The 24,588-nt window shown below is 51.3% G+C and overlaps 6 protein-coding genes across 6 annotated transcripts; 4 read left to right on the forward strand and 2 right to left on the reverse strand.

Annotated features, from left to right (window-relative positions):
- Positions 1 to 1,647: 1,647 nt before the first annotated feature.
- On the forward strand, positions 1,648 to 4,647 carry BDP81DRAFT_409897 (cytochrome P450). The gene is made up of 14 exons (XM_060589094.1): positions 1,648 to 2,025; positions 2,151 to 2,270; positions 2,342 to 2,403; positions 2,511 to 2,649; positions 2,712 to 2,751; positions 2,822 to 2,842; positions 2,912 to 3,045; positions 3,106 to 3,255; positions 3,338 to 3,416; positions 3,506 to 3,695; positions 3,754 to 3,832; positions 3,891 to 3,963; positions 4,026 to 4,264; positions 4,334 to 4,647. Exons 1-14 carry the CDS (start codon positions 1,684 to 1,686, stop codon positions 4,385 to 4,387), a joined length of 1,722 nt encoding a protein of 573 aa, XP_060440361.1. The 5' UTR covers positions 1,648 to 1,683; the 3' UTR covers positions 4,388 to 4,647.
- Positions 4,648 to 8,114: 3,467 nt separating this feature from the next.
- On the reverse strand, positions 8,115 to 9,093 carry BDP81DRAFT_108619 (uncharacterized protein). Its single transcript, XM_060581448.1, has 2 exons — positions 8,950 to 9,093; positions 8,115 to 8,894 (listed from the first exon to the last, which is right to left on the reverse strand). Exon 2 carries the CDS (start codon positions 8,836 to 8,838, stop codon positions 8,350 to 8,352), a length of 489 nt encoding a protein of 162 aa, XP_060440362.1. The 5' UTR covers positions 8,839 to 8,894; positions 8,950 to 9,093; the 3' UTR covers positions 8,115 to 8,349.
- Positions 9,094 to 10,486: 1,393 nt separating this feature from the next.
- Positions 10,487 to 12,868, forward strand: BDP81DRAFT_437510 (major facilitator superfamily transporter). The gene is made up of 6 exons (XM_060591232.1): positions 10,487 to 10,937; positions 10,992 to 11,068; positions 11,156 to 11,478; positions 11,567 to 12,064; positions 12,135 to 12,295; positions 12,352 to 12,868. Exons 1-6 carry the CDS (start codon positions 10,623 to 10,625, stop codon positions 12,727 to 12,729), a joined length of 1,752 nt encoding a protein of 583 aa, XP_060440363.1. The 5' UTR covers positions 10,487 to 10,622; the 3' UTR covers positions 12,730 to 12,868.
- A 385-nt stretch (positions 12,869 to 13,253) lies between these two features.
- On the forward strand, positions 13,254 to 14,547 carry BDP81DRAFT_474917 (emopamil binding protein). The gene is made up of 2 exons (XM_060594715.1): positions 13,254 to 13,601; positions 13,661 to 14,547. The coding sequence occupies exons 1-2, from the start codon at positions 13,349 to 13,351 to the stop codon at positions 14,119 to 14,121; spliced, it is 714 nt and encodes a 237-aa protein (XP_060440364.1). The 5' UTR covers positions 13,254 to 13,348; the 3' UTR covers positions 14,122 to 14,547.
- Positions 14,451 to 15,545, reverse strand: BDP81DRAFT_474918 (L-asparaginase; the record flags this gene model as incomplete). The annotated part of the gene is made up of 1 exon (XM_060594716.1): positions 14,451 to 15,545. One exon carries the CDS (start codon positions 15,543 to 15,545, stop codon positions 14,451 to 14,453), a length of 1,095 nt encoding a protein of 364 aa, XP_060440365.1.
- Positions 15,546 to 20,669: 5,124 nt separating this feature from the next.
- On the forward strand, positions 20,670 to 22,622 carry BDP81DRAFT_464553 (uncharacterized protein; the record flags this gene model as incomplete). The annotated part of the gene is made up of 1 exon (XM_060594164.1): positions 20,670 to 22,622. One exon carries the CDS (start codon positions 20,670 to 20,672, stop codon positions 22,620 to 22,622), a length of 1,953 nt encoding a protein of 650 aa, XP_060440366.1.
- Between the last annotated feature and the right edge of the window lie 1,966 nt (positions 22,623 to 24,588).

Consider the following 24,588-nt stretch of genomic DNA (forward strand, 5'->3'; position numbering starts at 1 on the left):
GTTCGATTTGTCTCCTGTCTTTTTCGGTAAATCTTTCGTGATGAGTACCTAGGTATCAATACCGAAAAGCAAGGCCACGGAGTGGCATAGCGAAGGCCTCACCATCACCTCACTCACGACCGCGGGATTGGTTCCACATTGTACGGCCGAAGAAAGTCCCGTCCCCGTGTGTGGCACCATCCGCTGCCGCCCTCCTCCTTGAAAAAAGCAACATCCAACAGCCAACGGTGGCCAAGAGAATCTCGGAGTTTGAACGGCATTCTTGTTTTTCACACCCCTGCCAATCGCACTCTGAAGCGGATGTCGTACTCGGCTGATCTGTGACGTATAGAGTGGCTCTGTCCCCCGCAACTTTGATTACTGGAAACTTACATGGATGTTGGTTGTTCCGGCTACGACTCTGGCCGTTGGAACAGCATCGCAAATGCTGCGATGGATTGCGAGGCAGCATGTTGAAGGATGGTGTTCACGACAGGAGCTGCTTGCGAAAGCATCCAACTGCACCGAACCATCGACCCGAGACCTGGGGCCCTCCAAAGGTTAAGATTTCTCGGCCCCTCCGGCACCCGCCCGGATATGTCAGCGGGATCCTACTGACCTCCGTTCTCCGACAATGCCGGCATTGCGAGTAATTATAACCACAGCACACACTGATATTTGATGGACCGCGTTTGAGTCGGCGGCTGGCTCCAAGCGACTACTTCATGGTTCCTCCGCCTTGCACCGTATCTCCACGGAGATTGTCAGCAATCGTCATCCGATTCGGTCGAGTGAAGTCCGTGGACCACACCTTTCGGCCGACAACGGGCTTCCCGTCCCCCAGGTGTATCTGATGGAGCTTTGCATCTTTTTATTGGAGGTACCTTACGCCAAATCGATAGCATAGACTAACCCTTGATGCCTTTCGTAAATCTTGCTAGAGAAGCCAGTCCAGAAACACCTGAATGGACGCAAATACTTACGGGCCCATGCCAACTTCGCAAACGCCAGGAACAGGAAGCTGTAAACTTTGTATCTGAAATATATACTACCGTTCCACATCGGATGAGGAACAGACCTTCGGAACATCCGAGTTTAGCCGGCAATAGTATCGCCGACATTCCGTATATGGATACAGGAACATATGTTCTCAGGATTTCTCACTGTCAGTCGGTTCGTCTTGCTAGTACGAAGTGGTCTAAACACCTCCCTTGATACGAACCCGCCTCCGCTGGGATCAGAAGCGAATGGACACCCAAGGGCCACGGGATATGGCGCTGATAGTGCCTTTCCAACCATTGCTCGTTAATATGTAATGAGCATCCACGACAGGGCGGACGCTTATGTCGCTGTTGTCGCGTAGTGCTAGCTCTCTAGACCATGGCCAGCACCCCCGCACTCCCGGAGGCCGGGCGGCAATGCCGGTGGGGGGTCAGCCGTTCCATCCCATAACCTGGGGTACCTTAAGTTAAAGTGGCTAAGGACGGTGAACTGTAAACCAGAGACGCCGAGCTGGATGTTCGAAGGGCGGGAAATCCGACTGTTTTGTTGGTGGTAAATCACGGAGTCGGGATAATTGTATGAATGAAGGGCAGCCTTGCAATAAAGTACAAATTCAAAATCCTTTCCTTGTCGACGCTTGTGCCATCGATCTTTCTCGAAAGCAGTCTCGGGGAGTGTATTTTCCACCACACCTGTGAGATAATGGATTCCTTTACCACCGACGCCATCTCGGCGCTCTCGCCCTCCCACATCGCGAACGCAGCAGCTTCCAACCCGGCGGCCTTTCTGCTCTGCACCATTCTCACGACGGCAGCGGCCCTACTTCTATACACAAAACCGACGAGACGAACGTACGGGCTACCGTTACCGCCGCAACCGCCCTCGAAGCCGATTTTGGGCCATTTAACGGAATTGATTAGGGAGAATAAGGCGAGGCGGTGGCATTTGAAGTTGGAGGGGTGGGCGAGGGAGTATGGTGCTATTTTTGGGGTGAGGACGGGGTTTATTGTTGATTATTATGTCAACTCTGATGTTTTGGTCAAGGTGAGTTTGTTGCTTCTTTTGGAATTGGGGCTGGCTATGGGTAAATGTCAGATACCCTGTGACGCATCACGTTCGGGGCAGTGATGGAATGGGGGTGCAGTGTACTAATATTGATGGGTTTCTAGGAACTTTTTGATAAAAAGTCTGCGGTGACGGCAGATCGACCTGTTTGGATCATGTCGAATGAGATTTTGAATAATGGGTTTAATACCCTGTTCTTGGATGCGAGTGATCCGATTTGGAAAGTATGGTTGCTTTTGTCATCTCAAAGGTTTTGTCGGTGCAACGATGCTGATTGGACGTTTGATGTGTATAGAACCAGAGGAAGGTGATTCAGCAGCTTCTTACGAGTCCGCAGCAGGCGGGGAAGATTGTGCCGTAAGTTTTGGATTCATGATTTTGCCCCCTTCTTTGAAGCTTGGGCAATTGAGAAGAAGCACAGGAAACAAGAGACTGGTGAAGGGTGTTCGCTGATGAGATTGCAGCTTTCTAGAGTACGAGACGATGAAGTTCCTCCGCGATAACGTCGTTGAGCCATCGGGTGGGCTTTCGGGGGCTCGGCTTTCGAGAAGCATTGAGCGGTATACGTACAGCGCGTTTGCTATGGTTATCATGGGCATGGATGTGAGATACTGCGTGAATCGTCTGTTGGAAGGAGGTCCGATGTTGACTTGAGTGTGTTGCAGGTGCCCGAGGACAATGACTCGGTAATCGACTTTCTTCAAGGTGCGTGATGATCCCTCATGGGAGTTTCTGATGAAGTGATTGAAAAACTTGCTGACTGTGTTGCCTACAGAGGTGGAGTTCCAGATCATAAGTACGACCCATCACCTCCGAGGATTGTCGTAAAGGCTGCATGGTCGGAGACGTTGACAAGTAGCGGCAGATACCTTCCCCGGCGCCAACATCATCGATCTCATCCCTTCCCTGGGGAAATTACCCCTCTTCCTTAAGCCCTGGGAGAGAAATGGTCGCGCGAGGTATAGACGGGACCTCGCGTGGGGGATGAAGCGAGTCAAGGTGAGCCAGACCTGCTCACGCATGCTTTGAAATCCGACCAGCTGATATCTTGGGTGCCAGACGGTCGAAGAGGCAATGGCAAGTGGAGATTCCTCGTTTGAAGGGACTTTTTTGGGGTCAGCGCTAGCAGATGAGAGTCTCAAGGGGATGTCTTGCAAGGAGGAGCTTGCGATTTTGAGCTTTGCTTTGATTGTTGCTTCTGCAGATACCGTGAGTCGTCTTGACCACCACCATGTCTTGATTCTCGACGTGGTTGGTGAACTGCATTCTGGCAGCTGACGCAAAACTCTAGAGTCGGATGACGACGTGGTCTTTCGTCGAGGCCATGATGCAGTTCCCCGAAGCTCAGGCACGCGCACAAGTGGAGATAGGTACGTTAGGACCATCGATCCCAGTAGTATAGACCGCAAATCGGTTACTCTCCAAGCAACCACGTACGCTGGCTGACTCCATGGTCTAGACAAGGTTGTCGGCGATGGACCGCCGGTATACGAAGACTACGCGCGCATTCCCTACATCCGCATGCTCCTCAAGGAGGTATGGCGGTGGAGGCCGCCCGTGGCGCTGGGACATCCTCATATTACCTCACGGGAGGTGGAGGTTGGGGGGTACAGGCTTCCCAAGGGGGCGCGGATACACCTTAACGCATAGTATGGCTGAGTCTTCTTCTCTGAAGATTGAATTATTGTCGCTGACTCTGGGATGAAGTGCCATTAGTCGGGATCCCGCGAGACACGAGGATCCAGATCGGTTTTGGCCAGAGAGGTTTGAGCATGATGAGACTTCTGTGAGTGAAGGGAAGCTCCTTTCTGAAGTCTGTTAAGGCAGAGACTGACATGAGATAGACGATGGAAAGCATCAACGCGCAGGATCCGACGAAGAGGGATCACTTCGCCTTTGGAGCCGGTCGTCGCGTCTGTACGTCCTAGTACCTTACTTCACTCACCCCATATCTCACTGCTAACAATGCATGTGTACAGGTCCCGGATACACCGTCGCAGAACGCTCCGCCGCCGTGACGATGATGCGCATCCTCTGGGCGTTTAAGATCCTGCCTGCCGAAGGGGCGAAGACGCCGTTGGAGTTTGCTGATTATGCTGATTCGTTGCCTGGGAACCCGGGGAAGAATATGCCTGTGAGGTTTCTGTGTAGGAGTGAGGAGAGGAAGAAGGTGATTTTGATGGCTTTTGAGGAGATGGAGGGTGGACGGGGGAAGAAGGTGAGTTTCCTGGATGCTTTCTATGGAGTCTCTTGGTGGAGGGGCGCTGGCTGACTTGGCTGTGTCTAGGTGGCGCTGAATTTGGGCGATACATTGGTTCCTGATGTTTCTGCCTTTCTTTGATGTTTGGGGAAAGGAAAGAAAACTCGAAAGGATGAGGAGTGGAGAGAAGTGGACTGGGAGGGGCATGAGAGTTCGTATACATGCACGAGACTTCTTTGACTAGGAAGGAGTTGCTGTAATGGCGCAAACATCACTCTATTTGAGTTCTCCCTTATGTGTTTGTCTTTTATGACAAAACATGACATATCATGATCTATCATGATATGGCAAGGTGATGTAGCCGCTGAGGTATGAAGGTATATTGCTCGCCTACAACGTCGTTAGATCGAGTAAACATATCTCGTATTCTTGTTTGGCACGCTAGGATCCGATCCTCTCTGTCCCTTTGGGCCCCGCCACAGATCCTTCCCGAAACGGAGAGAGCCTCCGGCCGGGATCACCCCGCTTGCGCCAAGGAGTCGTCTCCCGCTTTGAGAATGCTTGATTCGGGGCTACCGGAGCTATTCTCCGTTGAGCGAGACAGTATATTCCCGTTCTTCTAGTTGGAAGTCGGGCGGTTGTGTCGCTCCAATCCGGGGTAACTGGGGTTGTAAGGTAGTTCCCGGCGTGATCTTGGGCCGGCTGAAGTGCTGGCTAGGGATATAGTGAGTGTCGGGGGATAGACGTGTCCCTGTTTGGGCGCAATGCGCCACTCGACTCATACCATCCTCAAGAGGCTTGGAACTAGATTGACCCTCTGATCTTACCACGTTGATAACGTCCCTGGTTATAAAGTACAGATACCGAGTTGGTGCGATATAACGTCAAACTGATGTGACGACGTCCTTGCCCTCAACGGTACTGCACGTCTCAAACCAGGCTTGATGGCTATCGGTTCCTGGTGAAAGATTGTCATTAATACTGAAGTTGCCAGCAGAAGAACTAACGACAACATCAAACGTCATCCAAGCGCCGTGACACTCGATTAATGACATGCTAAACGAAGACTATTGTTAAGTAGTGGTGCTGACACAGGGTGGAAGCTCTTAGAGGCTAACTACAGTTAACTTAGGGGTAAGTGTTACTACCCAACATGCATGACCAAGACCAGGGCCCGCCCCGCAGGCTTATACCGGCTAACTACAGCGCACCATATATGCAGAGGACAAGCAACATGACGGTTAGTCAGGGTGGCCAGCGGAATATGCATATATGAGTGAGCAGAAAAGAGCGTCTATTCGTACTAAAGAGTGGAAGGATTACCACAGGCTTATGGGCCTAATGCTACCTTAATATAATACGTCTCTAGAGCTAGGACCAGGTGGAAATGACAGTCTGGCCTGTTTCAGTATGTTTAGACCATTGCGAATGGGTTATGCCTATGACTCGCATATAAGCATGCATGGATTCTGTCACAACACTAGGCACCCTCTCACGGAACGGAAGAACTATGGTACAAAGTCACGTGATGATAAGATAAGACATGAGCGACCATGGTGGGGCCATGAGCGCTCATGCCAAGTAATGAGCGCTCACCCGATCAGAGGGACTGATCATTGACAAGGGATATGTTCAGGACCAGGACTTGTATATAGGATGGACTCGAGCCGGACTCTAGGACAGACTTTCCATAGCTCTTCAGCAATTAACTTCGTATCAGATCTTATGATCGCTTTCAGCTATCTTCCCTGAGAACCTCTTTGATAAGACTACGATTGATCACCGCAGCCTTCCCTCACCTTACGACTTACAGACATAGCTTCCCTGAAGCTATCCCCGACTACGAATACTGTTACCAGTTCCGCAGCCTCAACTTCTGCAAACATACCTCACTACGACTAGCTGGCCGTAACATAAAGGCGATAGACTATTTAGTTTATTATTAAAAGACCTTAGTAAGGAGGTATTAATGGCCTACCCTCTTGTTACGAGCTGGACAAGGCAACCAACTGTGGCACAAAGCAAAAGCTTCTGTTGGAATAGGCCTATATTAGGCAGCAGGAGGTTGCTACCGCGGTCCGTTCCAGCCACGGTGGCCCGTGTGGCTCAGCCACACGAGGGTGGTATACCTCAGACTTCCTGCCGCCGCTGGCACCTGGTTAGACTTCCACTCAAGAACAACAAGAACAAGCAATATCACCACTACAGTCGGTGATCGTTGCTACCCACGATACTCGAGTATTTTCCTTTTCCACCTGTGAATCCAACAGCTTCGATAATGATGACTCCGGTCATCATTGTCCCTTGTTCTACATATATAGCTACGCGCCCACAGTGACAAGTTGCGGCGGGCGTAACACCTCTATCTTTTTAGTATGTTCGATCTTATAGGACCTATAGTTGTTGTTGTTGTTCTATCTAACGCCATGGCGGCAAGGGCGCAGCCGCCCTTGCGGCAGACCTCCCGGAGGGTATGTGGCGTGAAGGGTCGCAGGCTCTAGCTATATACTATATAGTATAGGACCTATAGGATCTCTTAAGTAATATTATAAAAGGTTAATTACTAATTATATTAGCTTCTAAGCCTTTCTCTACGTAATAGACTTCTTTTAGAAGATCTGCTTATAGTACTAAGGACTAGGTCTTAACCTAGGCCTGATTAACGAATTTCTCCTCCTAGATGGATAGATGGTAATAACGGAACTAGGGAACCAGCGGGAACTAGGGACGGATAGAATAGATATTAGCCTACGGGCAAGATTTGGAGGACGTTAGGAAGAGGCGTGTACTATAGAGTATATAGCTCGAGCCTACGGCCCTCCACGCCATATACCCCTCGGGAGGTCGGCCGCAAGGGCGGCAGCGCCTTTCCCGCCACGGCGTTAAATACAACAACAACAACAAAAAAATATGATGTTTACCGACACAGCATTCACAGCGCCGTCTAGCTGGCACCGGTGCGTGTGCTTCAGGGAAACAGGTGTATATACTACCCAAGGACAATGTCACGAGCACTTCACCGCGAGGGCTGGCACGGAATGTTGCGCATGCTATGCGACGACTCACCCCCACCTTACGGGGAAGTTGATGGCACACGGCATACATCCCGACCTACCCCGAGGTTCCACGCATGTATTCAGCTGTCAAAAATGTCACTTTGAATACATTTGGAGGTTGGAAGAGTCTCGAGTCACTTTAGAGGGACGGAAAACAATCAAAGTTCAGGATTCCAACGACTGGGAGACGGTATATGATTGGGAAGAAAGCATAGATCCCACGACATATCGGAGAGATGAAGCAACCAGGCACATTGACTGGTACGAAGACATGACGTGCTCTAACTCGAAGGGCCCACGTAGACGAATTAAGTTCTTCTAGAAGCAGAAGAAGAAAAAGAAGAAAATAGTTGAAATCATCCAATTCACAAGTCACGCGGTTTGTGGGGTTCTCAGGGTTAGAGCGCATGGGATTATGCGCTTGAGCTGAGTCATTTTGTGTTGTTACAAAAGTTGTCATCTGGTGACTCTCTTGGCTTCATCAATTTAGTTACCTTAGGGGATGAATTGAGTTTCGTTTTTTATCTTTCTCCAAATGGCTGATGTTTCTGGCAAACGCGCTAGAGTCCGGTAGAAGCATCGCCATCAGACTTCGACCGCCTTCACATTCCATCGCTGCGAGTCGTCTTCACTTCAGCAAGCCTCCCACCCTAGGCAGAGTCCTGCAAACTACATCTTTCCAGGGATTTATGCCTGCACTGGCTGTATTAAGGTTTACGTCGAAGACCTTGAGAGAAGTCGTGCTTCCGGTATACCAGTCACGCTCAGTGTGACTCACATTCCAATTCTTTGGCCACCTTGGTGGTTTATTTGGAAGAGTTGAAAAATGGAATATTGGGCTACCTTGTTGGTATACAATATCCGCTGTTGTATCATTCTGGTCTTGAAATACTACTATAATTCCTAGAGCAGCACTGCGTAGAACCTTTGCATTCTCTCCTTTATTTCAACATAAAAAAAGCCCAATAGAGTAGGTAAATACACTCCAGTCTAAAACGTGAAACTATCGTACTGGCGATGGCTTTTGTTATGCCCATGTCCTAGCCTCTATGGCTTCCCAAGATAAACCATCATGTCGTCCTGACCTCCGGTCAAACTTTCCCGGTACCTATCTCCGTCGGGTGGAAAAGGGAAATGGCGTGTCGGCTGCCTCTGATAGCGCCCTCCTCGTCCTTTACCATCGGTTTTGGGCACGAGGGTACTGCCCCAGTTCATCGCCCCCATGTCCTTTACGTCCAGGACCCAGGTTCCGCGCCAGTTCTCTTCCCGGTCAACCACCTGCACGAGTCTCCAGGGGAACTCGGCATTTCGGCGATGGTGCCATCCCTTTTTGAACCCTACTGTCCGTTTAGGTTCCGGAGCTGTAGGGGCTTCAAGGCCATGGCAGAAGCACCTGTAGCAGTCGGCTTTGGTGTCGACTTTGGCGTCGACTTTGGTGTCGAGCTCGGTGTCGTGTTCCGACTTTTCCTTCTTGAAGCCGGTGACACGGTCAAGTACGGCAAGATACTGCTTTGCAAGGTCGCTGAATCGCCCCATTGTCGGAGCCGTGTACAATATCCGCCTTGAAAGATTGTGTAGTCGTGACTTTGCCCCTGCTAGTGTTCGTAGGTCAGTCAAAGGAAAAGACTAATAATGTCCAAGTCCTACCGCTTGATAAGGTAAAGCGTGGGCTGGTGGAGATGCACTGCTGTGACGAATATTCGCGGGTCGTCTTGTACAACTAAGTCTATAGCGTCCGTTGATCTTTGCTTGAAGTGGGCGAAGGAGATAGATAATGGGAATGTGGGATGGCAACGATGCAACCTCGTACGCCTGGTTGACGTAAGGATTTGAGACGTGTGTAAAGCGCGGATGTGTTGCGTGCTTACTATTGAGCTGGAGGTACCGTCCAATGAATTTCGGTGTTAAGTCCGCTGTCGCCTGGTGGCTGAGAGAGAGGAAGGTGTAGTTTTTATCTGAAATATGGGTTTCAGTTTCTTAGCGAGACATGTGCTTTTTCTCGGACATTGAGGATACTTACGGTTTCGAGACTTTAAGTCTTTGCGGTAGAGTCTTCGAGACTTCCAGAGGTTGGCTGCTGGCAGACTCTTAGCGAGGAACCAGCGAGCTTCTATGCCCTTCTGGCAGCTTTCTCGCCTCGCAAGGTATCTAGGGACCTTGATGGAAGGTTGTGGACATCTCCAAGGAGTCATCACCGTAAATATCTTCGCTGGGTTGCCTGCGCGGCTCTTTCAGGCGCTGAGGCGTTCCGATTCTGATCTTCGCCATGTTGGACAAGTCACACCTTCAGTGACTTGGCCTATGGTCGGGGCTCATACAGACCAGTCAAATTAAATAGAAGCCTAGCTCTATATAATTAGGTCTTTTCTGCGGCGGGTGATTTGGCTGCACCTGACAGTCAGCGTTGCGCTTGAGTGATAACCAATATGTTTATTGGTCTCTTAACAAAATGCGTGCGGCGTTTGGGTTCAAAGAGACAATCCGACTTACGAATGCGAAGTGAGAGTTGAGCCACAGGCCTTTGCCCTTATGTCCGTTTGGTCGTCGGACCAATTCAGACTCCACTATCCAGTAAAGTATCCGAGTTCTGGCTACCTGCGCCGGCCAAGCCCAGATCCGGACTGTTTGCTCGGAAACACCAACTGCGGAGGGGCTCGGGTTATCGCTGCAGCGGCTGTAAATCGAAGCGGGATGGCTGACCGGACGGATTTCAGGATCCTCGTGGCACTAAATCCCGGCTGGGGGGTTTTGACTCGTAATTAATCTCACCATGCAGCTAGTCGAATCCTTCCGAATTCAAAACCAACAAACGGTCAACAAAACAGCCAGTACACTGGAAATAGTAAGCCGGATGACCAAATACGTTAGTAGAGAACGGGGCAAGTATGCCCGAGCCGTATGTTCCACTCTGTTGGGACCAATCGTTGGCGCGTGAACGGAAATTTGATGTGGTGTGAAGAGTAAGGTATTACCAAAGTCCCCTCGGGGTTAGTATGAATCCCGGATGTGCAGCGATTGCGCTATTGTCAGCCTTACCCCGAGCCACGGGTTAAGCGAGTCTGGACACCCTCGAGCGGGTTAGTACCTGAAAATGCCGGCTGTATGCATGTTGACTCGATGGGGTTAAGGTTGGATGTAGGGAGTTACGAGACGGAGTTCAGACACAGGCTATGGGTTTCTTAAATGCACGCGCATCAGCCTGTCTTGATGTATTTGATGCTTATTATAAGACCTCCCACAGATGGGTAGTTTGTCAAGGTTCATCCATACAACTTCCTTAATGCCCAGAGATTCCCCTAGATCCTATCAAGATCTTGAACATGGACCATCCTACTCCACGAAGCTCCAGAGAGCTCACCGAAACCCGCTTCACATCACCGGCATCGGCCATGACACAACTGTCAGCCACTCCTATCATCCTCAACATGTCGGAAAAGCCACTGCCACCATCAAACAATTCAGACCTTGAGCAGACCGATAAGAAGGAGGCCGGCACCGAAGATGAGGGAAGTACGGCGGCGGACCAAGAGGAAGTCGAGGAGGAGTACATCGAGGGCGTCAGGCTCATCCTCGTCTTGGCGGCATTAACACTCACTGTGTTCCTCATGATGCTGGACATGTCTGTTATCACTACGGTACGATTGTCAAGATGTGGCGAGGTGCTCGTACAAATTTGATACTGGATCTAGGCCGTTCCGGAGATCACAACGGCGTTCAACTCCCTTTCTGACGTGGGATGGTATGGTGCAGCGTACAGTCTCTGTGGGTATGTCAACCATATGCCTTTTTTAAGGGAAACGCTTCGAGCCACGTGCTCTTCGAACCGCCCAAGCTGATCTGTATCTCAAACTAGTGCCGCCCTTCAGCCCTTAGCCGGCAAGCTCTACACGCACCGCCACTCGAAAGAAATCTTCCTTGCCTTCCTCTTCGTGTTCGAGGCCGGATCCCTCATTTGCGCCCTATCTGATTCATCAACATTGTTCATCATCGGACGGGCTGTCTCCGGCATGGGATCCGGTGGGCTTTTCAACGGCTCGCTGACGATTATCGGCGCAACGGTTCCGTTGGAAAGGAGACCATTGATCATTGGGATCATGATTGGTATTTCGAACATTGGAATTGTCGCTGGACCTCTAGTGGGAGGAGCCCTGACGCAGTATACGACTTGGCGTTGGTGTAAGTTTCCCCCTATCCCAGCTTGATAACTCTCTTGATTTCGTAGATGGGCTTTGAATCGAGAATGGGACACTAATTGGAGACACAGGTTTCTACATCAACCTTCCCATTGGTGCCGTTACTGCAGCTATGCTCTTCCTGATCCACATCCCGTCGAAGATCACCAAGCCTGTCTCCCTTCTCCAAATCCCCCGACACCTCGACCTTCCCGGCTTTACGCTCTTCGCTCCCGCGGCCATCATGTTCCTTCTCGCTCTACAGTTCGGCGGCAATGACTATAGCTGGGACTCATCGGTGGTCATCGGTTTGTTCGTTGGCGCCGCTGCGACCGCTGGGCTTTTCATCTATTGGGAGTACAGGGAGGGTGACGATAAAGCCATGATCCCGTTGGGATTGTTCAAGAACAGAATTGTCTTGACGAGCAGTCTTGTGGGAGCCTTGAACATGAGCATCACGCAGGTCTCAAGCTACTACATCCCAATGTACTTCCAGAGCGTCAAGGGTGAGACGCCGTTCAAGGGTGGTGTTCACTTCTTGCCGACCATCATTGCCCAGCTGGTCTTTGCTGTGGCGTCTGGGGCTTTGGGTAAGATGACGACTGTCACGTACTTTACGCTCCCCTGTTAATGACAAGACGAAATGCTGACCCTCTACAGTTGGCAGGCTGGGATACTACCTCCCCTGGGCCGTCTTTGGATCCGTCCTATCGGCGATCGGCAACGGTCTCATGTCTACTTGGGATCCGTCTACAGATTCTGCAAAGTGGATCGGGTATCAAGTCCTCCTCGGCGCGGGCCGCGGTGCCTGCATGCAAATGGTGAGATAAACCACCATGCGACCTAGAAAGACTAAGCTAATACTTATGGTTCTTAGCACATCATCGCCGTCCAAGCCAACATCCCACCTGCGACTCTATCCGTATCGATGGCCATGCTCGTCTTCATGCAGACCTTTGGTGGTGCCATCTTCTTGACAGCAGGCGAAGTCATCTTCAGCGAAGATTTGGGCAAGAACTTGGCAAAGTACGCCCCCGCCGTAGACGCAAAGACGATTTTGGCTGCGGGCGGCACGGGGTTCAGGAAGGTTGTACCGGAGGGGGATTTGCCTGGGGTGTTGGTGGCGTATTCGAAGAGTATTGGCGAGGTATTTTACCTCATGGTCGGAATCGGCGGCCTCGCGTTTGTGCTTTCGTGGGGTATGGGCTGGGTCGATATCCGCAAGACGAAGGGAGAAAAGAAGGGCGACGTGTGAAAGGCCTCAGCAATGGAAACGAGACTAGAGGCTGGATGGAATGACGAGATGTAAAGATTGTAATGGTATACCCAACTCATATCTAATAAGCAATAGTACATAGATAACCAGATAATTATAGAGAATCTCACTGTTCAAAGAGTTGCCGTGCATCCCTTCTGTGTCATGTTTCACTCGGTGGAACAGCCCGGTGTCGAACTTTCGGGCGCCGGCAGACTCGGACTCCAGGTGTGGATCCCGGATCGGCCTTTCGCACTTGGCGGTCCCGGAGAATAGCACTAAAGTCCTCCTCTCTATTCTCTCGGCCGTGGTTTTGTCAGACAGAAATGCTTGAACCCGAATACGACACGGGTGCAATCTCGCTTGGCTGCTTATGTAGGACTTGTGGCCAATAAAATGTCAGATTGCTTAACACTTGGCCTGTGTCTCTGTGCAAACAAGAGCTAAGAATCGCACGACGCGGATGGCATCTCTCCCGGCCAAGGTAGAGTGGAGCTAAAGCGTGGGGAATGAATCCTTTGCGTTGACGTCCATAAAACTCACGAACTTCCCTCCGGTGTAAGTGAACTTATCAAAAATCAGAACTGAGGCTCAACGAAGGAAACCAAAAGTTACCGCAATGGCTGCAGAAATCGTCATGAACGCCACTATCCCGGTCCACCCGTATTTCCCCGCGGAGGCTGTGCTCCCCGGCTACGTTGCCAATACGTTTGGCGCGCATGCTCTTCGTGGGATGTTTGCCGCAGGGGCAACCGCCATCCTTGTGCCGACGTATCGCATCATCAAGAGGACGAGACCAAACCTCCCTAACGGTGAAGTTGCCACGGCATTATGGTTCACTCTCAGCGCATTCATCCATCTCTTCTTCGAAGGTCAGTGGTTTTAGGCCCCCAGACGTCAGAGTCGAACAGGTCAACTAACACCCGAACAGGCTACTTCTCATACAACCAATCCCGCATGCCAGCATCCCTCCACATCTTCGGCCAGCTCTGGAAGGAGTACTCCCTCTCCGACTCTCGCTACCTCACCCAGGACTCCTTCATCGTTTGCATGGAGACTATCACCGCCTTCTGCTGGGGTCCGCTGTCCTTCGCGTGCGCCTACTTCATCGTCACCAGCCACCCCCTCCGCCACCCGCTGCAGATCATCATCAGTCTCGGTCAGCTCTACGGCGACGTTCTGTACTTTGCGACATGCTCATTTGACAAGCTTGTTGCCAAGATGATCTACTGCCGACCTGAAGACTTTTACTTTTGGTGTTACTACGTTTTCTTCAACGCCTTTTGGATCATCATCCCCTTTTATCTTATTGTTAAAAGCTGCGCGGAGACGAAGCAGGTCTTTGCAAAGGTTGCCGAGTTGGAGAAGAGCCCTTCGAAGAAGGACCTATGATCCTTGCTCGAAGAGGAAATGGCTTGACATCGGTGCTCGAAGAATGCATGCACCGGTTTCTTTTTAGACTGTGATTGATGATGATCGGATACTTCGTCACTTCAATTGAGTTCTCTCAAGGCCCCCGAAAAATACACGTAGCGAAGACAAGTAAGGTTGTTGACGTCGCAAAGTCGCCTGGCGTTATGGAAAGACTTGATCCGGCAATTCTTAAAAGGAGAGCCATCACAGGCTTTTGTTAACTGCAATGATAAAAATTACTATTTCTCTATTATTAGTTATATCTATGTGCTCATAATCTCATAATTCAATTTCATGTTTCAACCCACTTAAGGGGCGAACCTGAACAGCGTCTCAAGCTGCTCAGAGCTGTAGCCAGAGTAAAGCGCAAGCTGCAACAGAATGCGCGACTTCTGGGGGTTCAGGTTCCAGCCACCGTACGTGTTAAGCGCATCGTCGTCCTCGACAAATCCACCCATGGTTCTGCTGGAGACAACAATCTGCGTGCCGTTCTCCTGCGCCAGAGTCTTGAGCGCGTTGCGGCCAGGGGTGGTCCATCCACCGGCGCCCATACCCGCAAGGACGAGACCCTTGGCGCCGCTGGCAACAGCGGCGGTGGCGAGCGCAGGGTTGAGAGCCTGGTGGCCGAAGAGGATGTCAACCTCGGGCAGCTCAGAGGCCTCGGTGACGTTGAAGTAGGCGCGGCCGAGGGGCAGGACGGGAGGGTAGTAGAAGACGGGCTTGATGTCGAGGAAGAAGCCGAGGTAGCCCTGCTCGACGGCCTTGAAGGTGTCGAGGGAGTTGGAGTGGGTCTTTGTGGTGTAGTAGGCACTGCCGATGCGGTCGTTGAGGACGATCATGGTGCCGCGGCCCGCAGCGGCGGGGCTGCCGGCGAGGGTGACGGCCTCGAGGAGGTTGATGGGGCCGTCGGCGCTGATGGCGGTGGCGGGTCTCATTGCGCCCACGACGACGACGGGCTTCTCGCTCTTGATAGTGGCGTCGAGGAAGAAGGCAGACTCCTCCATGGTGTCGGTGCCGTGGGTGACGACAGCGCCCTGACAGTAGGGGTCATCGAGAGCCTCTTGCACGAGGCGGGTGAGGTTGAGGAGGATGCCGGGGGTGATGCTGCCCGAGTCCACGTTGGCGACCTGCACGCCCTTGACGTTGGAGACGTTCCACAGCTCCGGGACGGCGGCGATGAGGATGTCGACACCGAGGGCACCGGCTTGGTAGCCTGTTGTCTGTGCGTTGGAGGAGGCTGAGCCGGCGATGGTGCCGCCCGTGGCGAAAATCGTGATGTTGGGCAGGCTGGCGTTGTAGTGCGTCTCGCGGGTAGAGAGCAGGTTGTATGCCGAGAGCGGGGCCGGGGCCGCGAGGCCGAGAGCCAGCTGGGAAGCAGCGAGGAGGAGGTTGCGAGTCTGCATCTTGGCTGATTGTCTTGCGAAGAGAAAGTCACCGTAGTTGCTGGTGGTTTTCTTGGGGACAATGGTGGCTATGACGAGAAGAAGATGCTTTGAACTGCTCTGCTGGCTGGTAAATCAGCAGAAGTTGGCGGCATGTTTACTTTGTCTTATATAGCGATTCTTAGATACGATGTATCTCCGAAATACATGACTGTAGCCAAGGCGATAAGAACATTCAGCAACTCCCATTGATTCCGGTGCTAGTATCCGGCTTGTGGGAAAATAACTCGCCCGACCTTTCCATTTCCACGCTAGAAACCATGGAAGATGCTCCAATTGACCAATACTCTGCCTCGAAAACCATCACTGACCTTATCTCCATGGCTTGGGTCCTATCACACGTGGGTTTGGGCTCCGAATGCGCTCGAGGCGAAGGCAGGTGAACGCTGGTTCCGTGCTCTCGGGTTTTCTCTTATCAGCTCGGCAAAAAAGTGACCAGTGCCGTCGTCGGCAGAGCCATACCAACCTAGTGGTTAAGTCCCGGAATGGTCTCCATCTTGGGCCGCTTCGGTGAGTAGGCTCTCGAGTCTCCCCGTATTCAATGTTTGTCAGCTTCTGAGGGAATGTGAATGGACGGGGAGAGGTCTTATCTGATACTTATCTTGATAGCTGGACGAGATCAACTGGTCTGGGCAGAATAAGATTACGGCATAGCAACAGACCCCAACCCGTGGAATTGGCTAGTTCATGCTTATTGCTGCGGTTTATTGCAGCATTGCATGGCGGCCCCGGATCATTCTATGGGGTTGACATGTTTCTGCGGGGCCCGACGGGGCCCAAAGGCGTGAAATTGGCTCGTCGGCTGGCGGGGGTTTCCTCGGACTCGTTTGTTGATGTCAGGCCCATCCCAGTACACTCGTTACAACGATTGTCACACTATGCCTATGAGATAATATGGTCTTACACAAGCATGACTAAGTTTGCCAAGGATATGCCAGTATAAAGGGTCTTCCACTCACTATATAGATAGTCGGGATATTCCCATAGCCACTCGTTCTTCATACTCATCAATACATCCCATTGACCCCCTACCTGATAGTCGCTGCCCAACAGTTGATAACGGACGGGAAACATGCCCAGCCCCCCGGTCCAAGGTTCCGGTTCCGGTTCCGGCGATCCGCCCCATCAACGATGATATCGGACCAATTTACTCAGAAGCTTGACATGCACAGCAGACATATGTTGGCAATCTTGCAGCGGGAATAGGAGCTAAGGTATGATTCAATGGGAGCTAAGGTGTGATTCTTACGGGTAGGTAGCCGATTTCTTTGGGGTGCGGGTGCTTTGCTTGGAATATCCCGATCTGGCATGATTGAGTAACACTCTGAGTTCCAATGACAGCTATCATTTGTGTCTAAAGTGCCCCAGCCTTTGTGTGGCTGTGTCCATTGAATGGAAGGTCCAAGAGGCCGGCGGCAGCTAGACGCGTACTACGCCTTAGTCGCATCTACATGAAAGGCCAAAAGTTTCTGCAATGCTATTCTCACTAGTTTGTCATACTCATGACTATGGTCTCTCAGATAGGTGTCTTAGGAGTGCTTCGAACACTGAGGATCGCTGAATGCACGTGGGGAAGAGAAATGGACCACCGTGAGCACATGTAGACTGCATTCGGTCTCTAGATCATTTAGCCTGACAAGGGTTTAGCAAACACATGCGATCACGTTTGTCTCCAGCATGTGTTATAATCCACGAAGAAGCTTCGTCATTGATCGTAGCACAGAAAACGAGGACGGTTCCATCATACCTACTTACCTTTTCTAACATGATTGTTGATGAAGGCTTTGATGGGTAATTCTATAGTCGTTCGAAATTTATCTTCTCTCCCTTCCCGATTCCTTCATATTTCTACTTTCACTTGAAAATTACTTGCACCATCATGCATATGAACACTGAATACCTTGGGGTTGCAATATTCAAGGCGTACTCGTCAGTAAAAGCCTCGCGGAGTAAACTTGGAAATATAAGATTCTTTGACCGTGAAATTTGATGGTAACGGAAATGGAAAAGCACTTAGAGGTAAGCGCAAGCGTAAAGTAATACCGGAGCGACTCAGGGATGCCATTCATGCCTACTAACAATGGGAGCACGTGAGCTGCTTGTTACGACCCAACATGCACGACCAAGTCCAGGGCCTGCCCCGCAGGACCACGGCGGCTACGGCACACCATAAGTGCACGAACTATGATGATGATGTATAAGGGTCATGATGCGTCACCCTACGGAACGGAAGAACTATGGAGCAAGTCACGTGATGATAAGATAAGGAAAGCCGTATGCCAAGAATACGGAATCCGTCCCTTTGAGGTACGGAAGCCTTTGCCAGAAAATGGCTGTCCCAATGCCCTCGACAATATGCCGACCTCGAGATAATTCTTCACCCCAAGCCGCCCGAACTTCGCCTCCCTCGGCACTTACTAGGAAGGCTATACGCAGCAAGATCCCATCATGGAGACTTTGCAGCATACCACGAGAGATTCGCTCATCAAGATGCGTTGCTCAATTGCAGCTGTGGGAAACCCAAGACACCAGTCCATTTCTACTTCTGCAAGCGTGGACGCAAGGCTACACCGCGCTACCTCCGCCAACGTATGGCCAAAGCAAGCATTGATTTCTTGCTAGGTTCTGCTAAGGGAGCCTCTCTTCTATGCGAATGGATAGAGGAGACCAATTTCTTTTCCGAAATTTGCCCGAGTCATTGAACAAGAACGTTAGGTGAAGACGGTAGCCTGTAACATAGTTTAGATTAGCATAGACCATGTCGGCATAGCGCCCGGCACGTCCTTTTGTTACCAGACGTTAAATACATCATCATCATCATCATCATCTTTGAGGTACGGACCCCGTATGTTCAGAATACGGAATCCGTACGGTAAACATACGGATAAAGGATATGTTCAGAATCAAGACTTGTATATCCCATCGAGTGCTGCAAGGCGACAGTACATTGAGATGCGGGGGAGCAGCCAATCGGGCCACTTCGGGCCCCTTTTTCCAACCAACCAACGTAATTGATAATAGATACTTCCAATTACTAGAGATTCTGCGTATGAAATCGGTACCAGCAATCTTCTGAGTTACAGAGAGCTACATCGCACTCGAGGCAGCCCATCCTCGTGTACTTCCCAGGGATACCGGGCTCAACCTCCGGAGGCTCGCGGGGCCGAACAGTGGCATTATCACATTGCTCCGGCGTACAGTCGGCAGTGCAGGCGGCGGCGAGGTCCTCGGGCAGCAGGGCAAAGATACACGACTTCGCCGAGCCCGTGGAACGGCCAGATCCGTCAGAATCGTCAGAATCCATTAATTGAGTATTGGTAATGATGGATTTGGTAGATGTACCGGAGTGGAAATCATAGGGGCAACTCAAGCAGTGGATGTACCAGATGCGGTGCGGGGTAAAAGGGGGCCCGTTATGTGGAGCCAATGTACTGTCGCCTTGCAGCACTCGATGGGATAGGATGGACTCGAGCCGGGCTCTAGGACAGACTTTCCATAGCTTCTTCAGCAATTAACTTCGTATCAGGATTAACATCCGCTTTCAGCTACTACCTTGACAAGACTACGACTGATCACCGAAGCCTTAACTACCCTTACGATTGACAGACATAGTTTCCTTAAAACTATTCCACGACTACGATTACTGTTACCAGTTCCGCAGCCTCAACTTCTGCAAACAACCCCTACGACTAGCTGGCCGTAACACTGCTGCTTTATCAGTATAGCACTGCACGGCTCATAATCTGCGAATATGTCGCTAATTTGTACGGCACTTCCTGCTATATACCTGCCTTTGTACATTTGGGGAGAGTCGAATTGTTACGTTGTATCAATAAATGGGGGAAGGTTAATATAAAGCTTTACTATTAGCAGGCTAGAGGTTCTATGGGGAGTATATCTGTCTGGGTGACGGAAACTATATGTACCCACAACTACCTAAATGCAGTAGAGGGATCTCTCTTTTGTATATGGCGCAACGGTACAATTCCGAATTCTGTCACTGGGCATGTTGAAGCTTTGGATCCTGTCAACTCCAATTAATTGTCCCGGCCTTACACCGGGCAACCATCATTTTCTCATTAAACTCCGACATAGAAGACCAAAAAAGACATCGCAGGAACAATATCACCCCGCATATTGAGAATCGCATTCCATAAGTTTGCGAACGTCACAGGGGTTTGCCACTTCCCCTTGCATGAATGATATTTAGGTTGTACGACCAAAGCTCTTCAAACAAGAAAGACGTTAGGAGTAAGGCCGTTGTTCTCAAAGCTCCTTGTACTGCAACTCTTTGGCAGTAAAGGAGTCACCCATTCAAACGCATCAGCAATCAGAGCTGTAAGATAGTTGATCAAGGGGGACCCGGGCTGGTGCGACCGTTCCCTATTTTCATGTCTGCAAGGGACCTTGACCGCTCAAATGTTTCCGCACTCATGCCTGTGATATTTCAAACATACTCTCATATGCCCACGCTATCCTTGCCTTAATTCAATGGCGTCAGATTGCCCGTATCAGGCATCTCGAGGCCCAGTATTTTCAAGTGTACAGTGAAGTGATTTACGGGAGACCGAGGAGTAAATCACCTCCGGCTTCACCTCATTTGGTTACCTAGGTGAGCCCCAGAAGCAACTTCAGGAAGGCACGACACACCTCCCCTCCCGGGCGAGCTTTTTCCTACCTCTATTCACGCGTATATTCATCTGAAAATTCTCGCGGCCTCCACTCTCTCACCGCTTTAATTACCCAAAGAGGAAATAGAAGCAAGCAAGTCCCGTGATCTCCCTCTTCGCCGCCTGGCCAGGCGAGTATCATTTCCCACCCTCCCACCATCCAGCCCTGAAGTTTTTTGTCTTCCCTCCCACAACCTGGAACCAAGACGCGCTTCACCGTCAGTGCCCCCTTGGACAAAGATTCCCTACTCGATTTCTCAATCTTCCTCCCTCATTGACGCCTTGCCTGGCTCTCTCTCCATCCTCGAATCCCAATCGAGTATCCCTTCTTTGCTTTACTATTCTCACAATTTCTTGCGCAAGGCAAAATACTCCCTCAACAGCAGAGACACGGTCTCATATCCCCAGTCTCACGATGCGAATAATTCTCGCGCCCGTTCTTGCCTTTACGGCGGTTGCCCTCGCGCGCGCCGTCCCCGAGCACATTGCCTCCGACCACATCGTACTCGAGCAGACCCTCGCTGAGGTTCCTGCTCCCATCGCGGAGTACAGCTCCATTGCCTTCAAGGCTGCCAACGGTTCTAATGTTGTGATTCACGTTGCTCCTGGCGTGTTCATGACTGACGATGTCTCCAAGCTCCCCAACGACATCGGCAAGCAATTCAAGATCAAGAAGGTGCCTAAGCTTATGGAGCTTTGCACCGTCCGTGCCAGCCAAAAGGACAATGGCGACAAGGGCACTCCTCGTCGCGATGACTGCCAGGCCCTCTACGATTACTGTCACAGCCACCCCGTCTACTTCTACTTCGACAACAAGATCGACCTCAACCGCTGGGCCGAGGTCGCCTTTGTTGGTTCCTGCGCCTACCGCACTCGCACCGTCCACCACAATGTCGTCTTCTCAACCGGCGATATGGCCAACTTCCTCGACAGATCTCTGAGCCGTAAGGCTTGGACCGACAAGGGCCGCATGTCTGCTTCCGGCGAGGCTGATTGCACTGTCTATGAAGGCGATTCAGGCTTTGCCCCTGTCTTCTGGAGACTCCAACAGCGCGGTCCTCTTGATGAACCCGCCTTCAACTTGGGCAACGACACCTTCATCCCGAACAACACCACCAGCCTTGAGACTCGAGGCAGAAAGCGCGAGGCGCCGCTCATTGTCCATTCCCTCGACGAAATCCCCAGACATACCTCTGCCTTCATTACCAATGGGAATGCCCACGCCATCAATACCACCAACATTGGTCTCTCCTCCGACATTCCGACCAAGGACAAGCGATTCGACTTGACACTCGATGGTCCCGCTGAAGGACCATACTGCGATGCCAAGTGGCTTTCCGCGGATTGGAAAGAGCCTAACCGCCCCTTCCGCAAGGACTGTCAGAACCTTTTCGACTTCCTCAAGACCAACACAGCCAAAGTCGTAGTTTTCGACCGCGAAGCCAACAGAATGGTCAAGTTCACCGCCCATGAGACTTGTGCCGTCGGCTTCACTTCCCTCTCCAAAACCAACATTACGTTCACCAACCTTGACACGGCCAACTTCGTCGAGCGCATGCTTCTTTGGGACGGAGCTCAATTTGAATCCGACTACACAATCGGTAAGATGGGCGGGATGTGTGGCTCCGAGAAAGAAACCCACGTGAAGTACGAGAGCGAGTTTGCACTCGTCTACAGAGATCCTGAACTCGCCGGCAAAGGCCACGTCGACCCTCCTGAGGACAGCAAGCGAGACGTCATCTCTGCCATTCCCGCTCCAGAGATCATGGAGAAAGGTGCGATGATGGTCAAGTCTGGCTCCCCAGAGGACTTGGCTGCCACGGCAGAAATAGCCAGCATCCCCAGTGACACGGACCCCTCGCTGAACTGGGTCGATTACACCGTCATCGACAGCAACGGCGTTAACATCACGGCCCAGCTCAACGCCAATCTCCTTCATGGCCCCCTCGCTCACAGCAAGGCACTTGGCACCAGATTGGAGAGAGTCGATACGCCCCTCGGCCCTTCCAAGCGATGCACTGGCAAGATCCAGTTCTGGGGCGGCGCCAAGCCCGACTCGCCTCTCATCGCCGACTGCGAGAAGCTCCGCAACTTCATGTCTGTCCGCCGCTTCCGCTTCCGATTCAACAAGGACGAGATCAATAGCGGTAATGCCACCCCTCTTGCCAAGGTTGGCTCCTGTCGCATCGCCTGGTTGCCCTGGGGCTCAGATATCACCGTCGGCAACATGGACCTCGACATTCTTCTCACTAAAGCCCTCAAGCTGTACGACCCTAGCCAGACCCAGATGCGTCTTTGGGGCTGGGAGTACTGCGATAATGATGGGCAGTTTGGTGTGAAGAATCGCATCAAGTTCTACATCTTTTAGAGCTGTAGATCGACGATAATGAATGAGAATTGCATACGAGTGAGAACTGGACTGGCTCTGTTTGCTATTGGTTGGCCATACTATTGGCCTAGGATCTGCGTAAGATGATCAAATGGATTGATGAATCAGGAAATGCGGCTCTATGCCATAATACATGGAGGTCCGATAGATGAGATAGGAGACAGACAGCCCTAATAATCCATTGACTTCTCGCGAGTACATTCATTTGTCTTTCATGCTGACGTGCTTGGGATCTTGCAGTTGTGGATCCCTCGGAAACTTATCGCCAACGGGCCACTCGATCGAGTCGTCGTGACTCGACAGCCCACGTGTCGCGATGCCTGAATCCTACAGGATCACTCGACTGTGATAGAGAACAACCAGCCGACGGCATTTTGGATGGGCGTCGACTTCATCTTTGTCGCGTCGCGTCCGACCTTCGGGGAAAGAGGTTGGTGTTGCTCATTCAATTCGAGATAATTTTCTAGTCCTCGCCGAAATTACGCCTTGACGATCCGGATATCACTTGGCTCGCTATGGCTCCTAATATCTTACCTAACTCTGGCAGAGTGTAAGTAATATTCACTTAAAAATATTTGCATACCCGGCTGCTGCTCTCAATTTGAGAATCCTAGGGCCTCCTTCGTCCTCTTCTATGAAGGCCCACAGACGATGAAGAGGACGAGCCACTGCAACACAAGAGGATATACCACACATGAATGACAAGGAAGGACAACTCTCTTCATAGCCATCTACTGACTACAGTCATTAGACTCCTGGGAGTTCTAAGCTTCATCTCATTTACACCACAATACCACCGACTCCGCGAACAATGCCACTGCAACGGCCTTTCACTCTACTACGTTCTCTTCAACCTCCTCAGCGCTACGGAACAACTCACCACAGGCCTCTTTCTCAATGTCAACAATGCTGGAGCTCTGCGGCCCGACGCCTTTGTCAATACTCCAGCTACGGCTGGCGACTGGTTCAATCTCGGCCAGCTAGTCGTTGTTTGGCTTTGTTCTCTCTACTTGTGAGGATCCTGGATATGAAAAGGCAAACCTGCTTGTCAATAAAGTGAGCTTACGTTCACCCTTACTTTTGCAGGTTCATTCTTTCCATCCGATATTCTTCCGGAGACCATGATACGCGAGTCCACAGAACAGTCGCCGGCGCAATCTTTACTGTCTTCCTTTTCTTCAGCATCATCCCCGTCCTCATAGACGCCAGCCTCCCAGCCTCCCGATCCGAACCCCGACGATGGGCTCAAGATATCTTCGCTTTAGTCCACTACGTCCTGCTCATACCTCTTTCCACATCTTTCACCGTTCTCGCCGCGATCACCCAATCACGAGAGATACGCTCCAGAGGTGGCAACGCAGGCGCCCTTAGCCTCCCGGGTCTTGCTATCCAATGCGTCACCTTCGCTCTTGTCGCGATAACATGGGTCTTCCGCGTCAGGTACCCGCCATATTCACCGTCTTGGGTTGAGTGGTATCGCTTGATTGGTTGGCCTGTTGTCAATGATGGCCTTGCTTCGTTGATGCGGGGGGCGTTGCTAGTGTTTGCCCTGCGCGATGGCATGGACGAGGGGTGGGATGAGCTCGAGAGACAACCTCTGCTGAGTTTGTGATGGAAAGCTCGAGATTTGTATCGGTAATGTACTGGAATGCTTGAGAGACCAGTCCGCTTCGTTGCCTGGACCTCCGTCACTGCCTCCTCAACTCTCGCATCAATCGGAACTCCAGAAGTCAAGACTCGGAAGTCAAACAATCCCTATCCCCGTGGATCGGGCACGGAACTTTGATTTACCATATTATCCTATGCGACGCTTGGCATGCCGAGATCTTTGTTTTTGCAAGTCAGACAAAATCTGCTGGTTTTTGTTTCCAACCCCTCAGTTGCAAATCCCCGCGCAACGTCTTGGCTAAACGTCACCTTCCGAATAGAGATACTCTTGGCGCAT

Source organism: Colletotrichum phormii (genome assembly GCF_030913505.1).
Source record: "Colletotrichum phormii strain CBS 102054 chromosome Unknown BDP81scaffold_24, whole genome shotgun sequence".
Lineage (NCBI taxonomy): Eukaryota > Fungi > Ascomycota > Sordariomycetes > Glomerellales > Glomerellaceae > Colletotrichum > Colletotrichum phormii.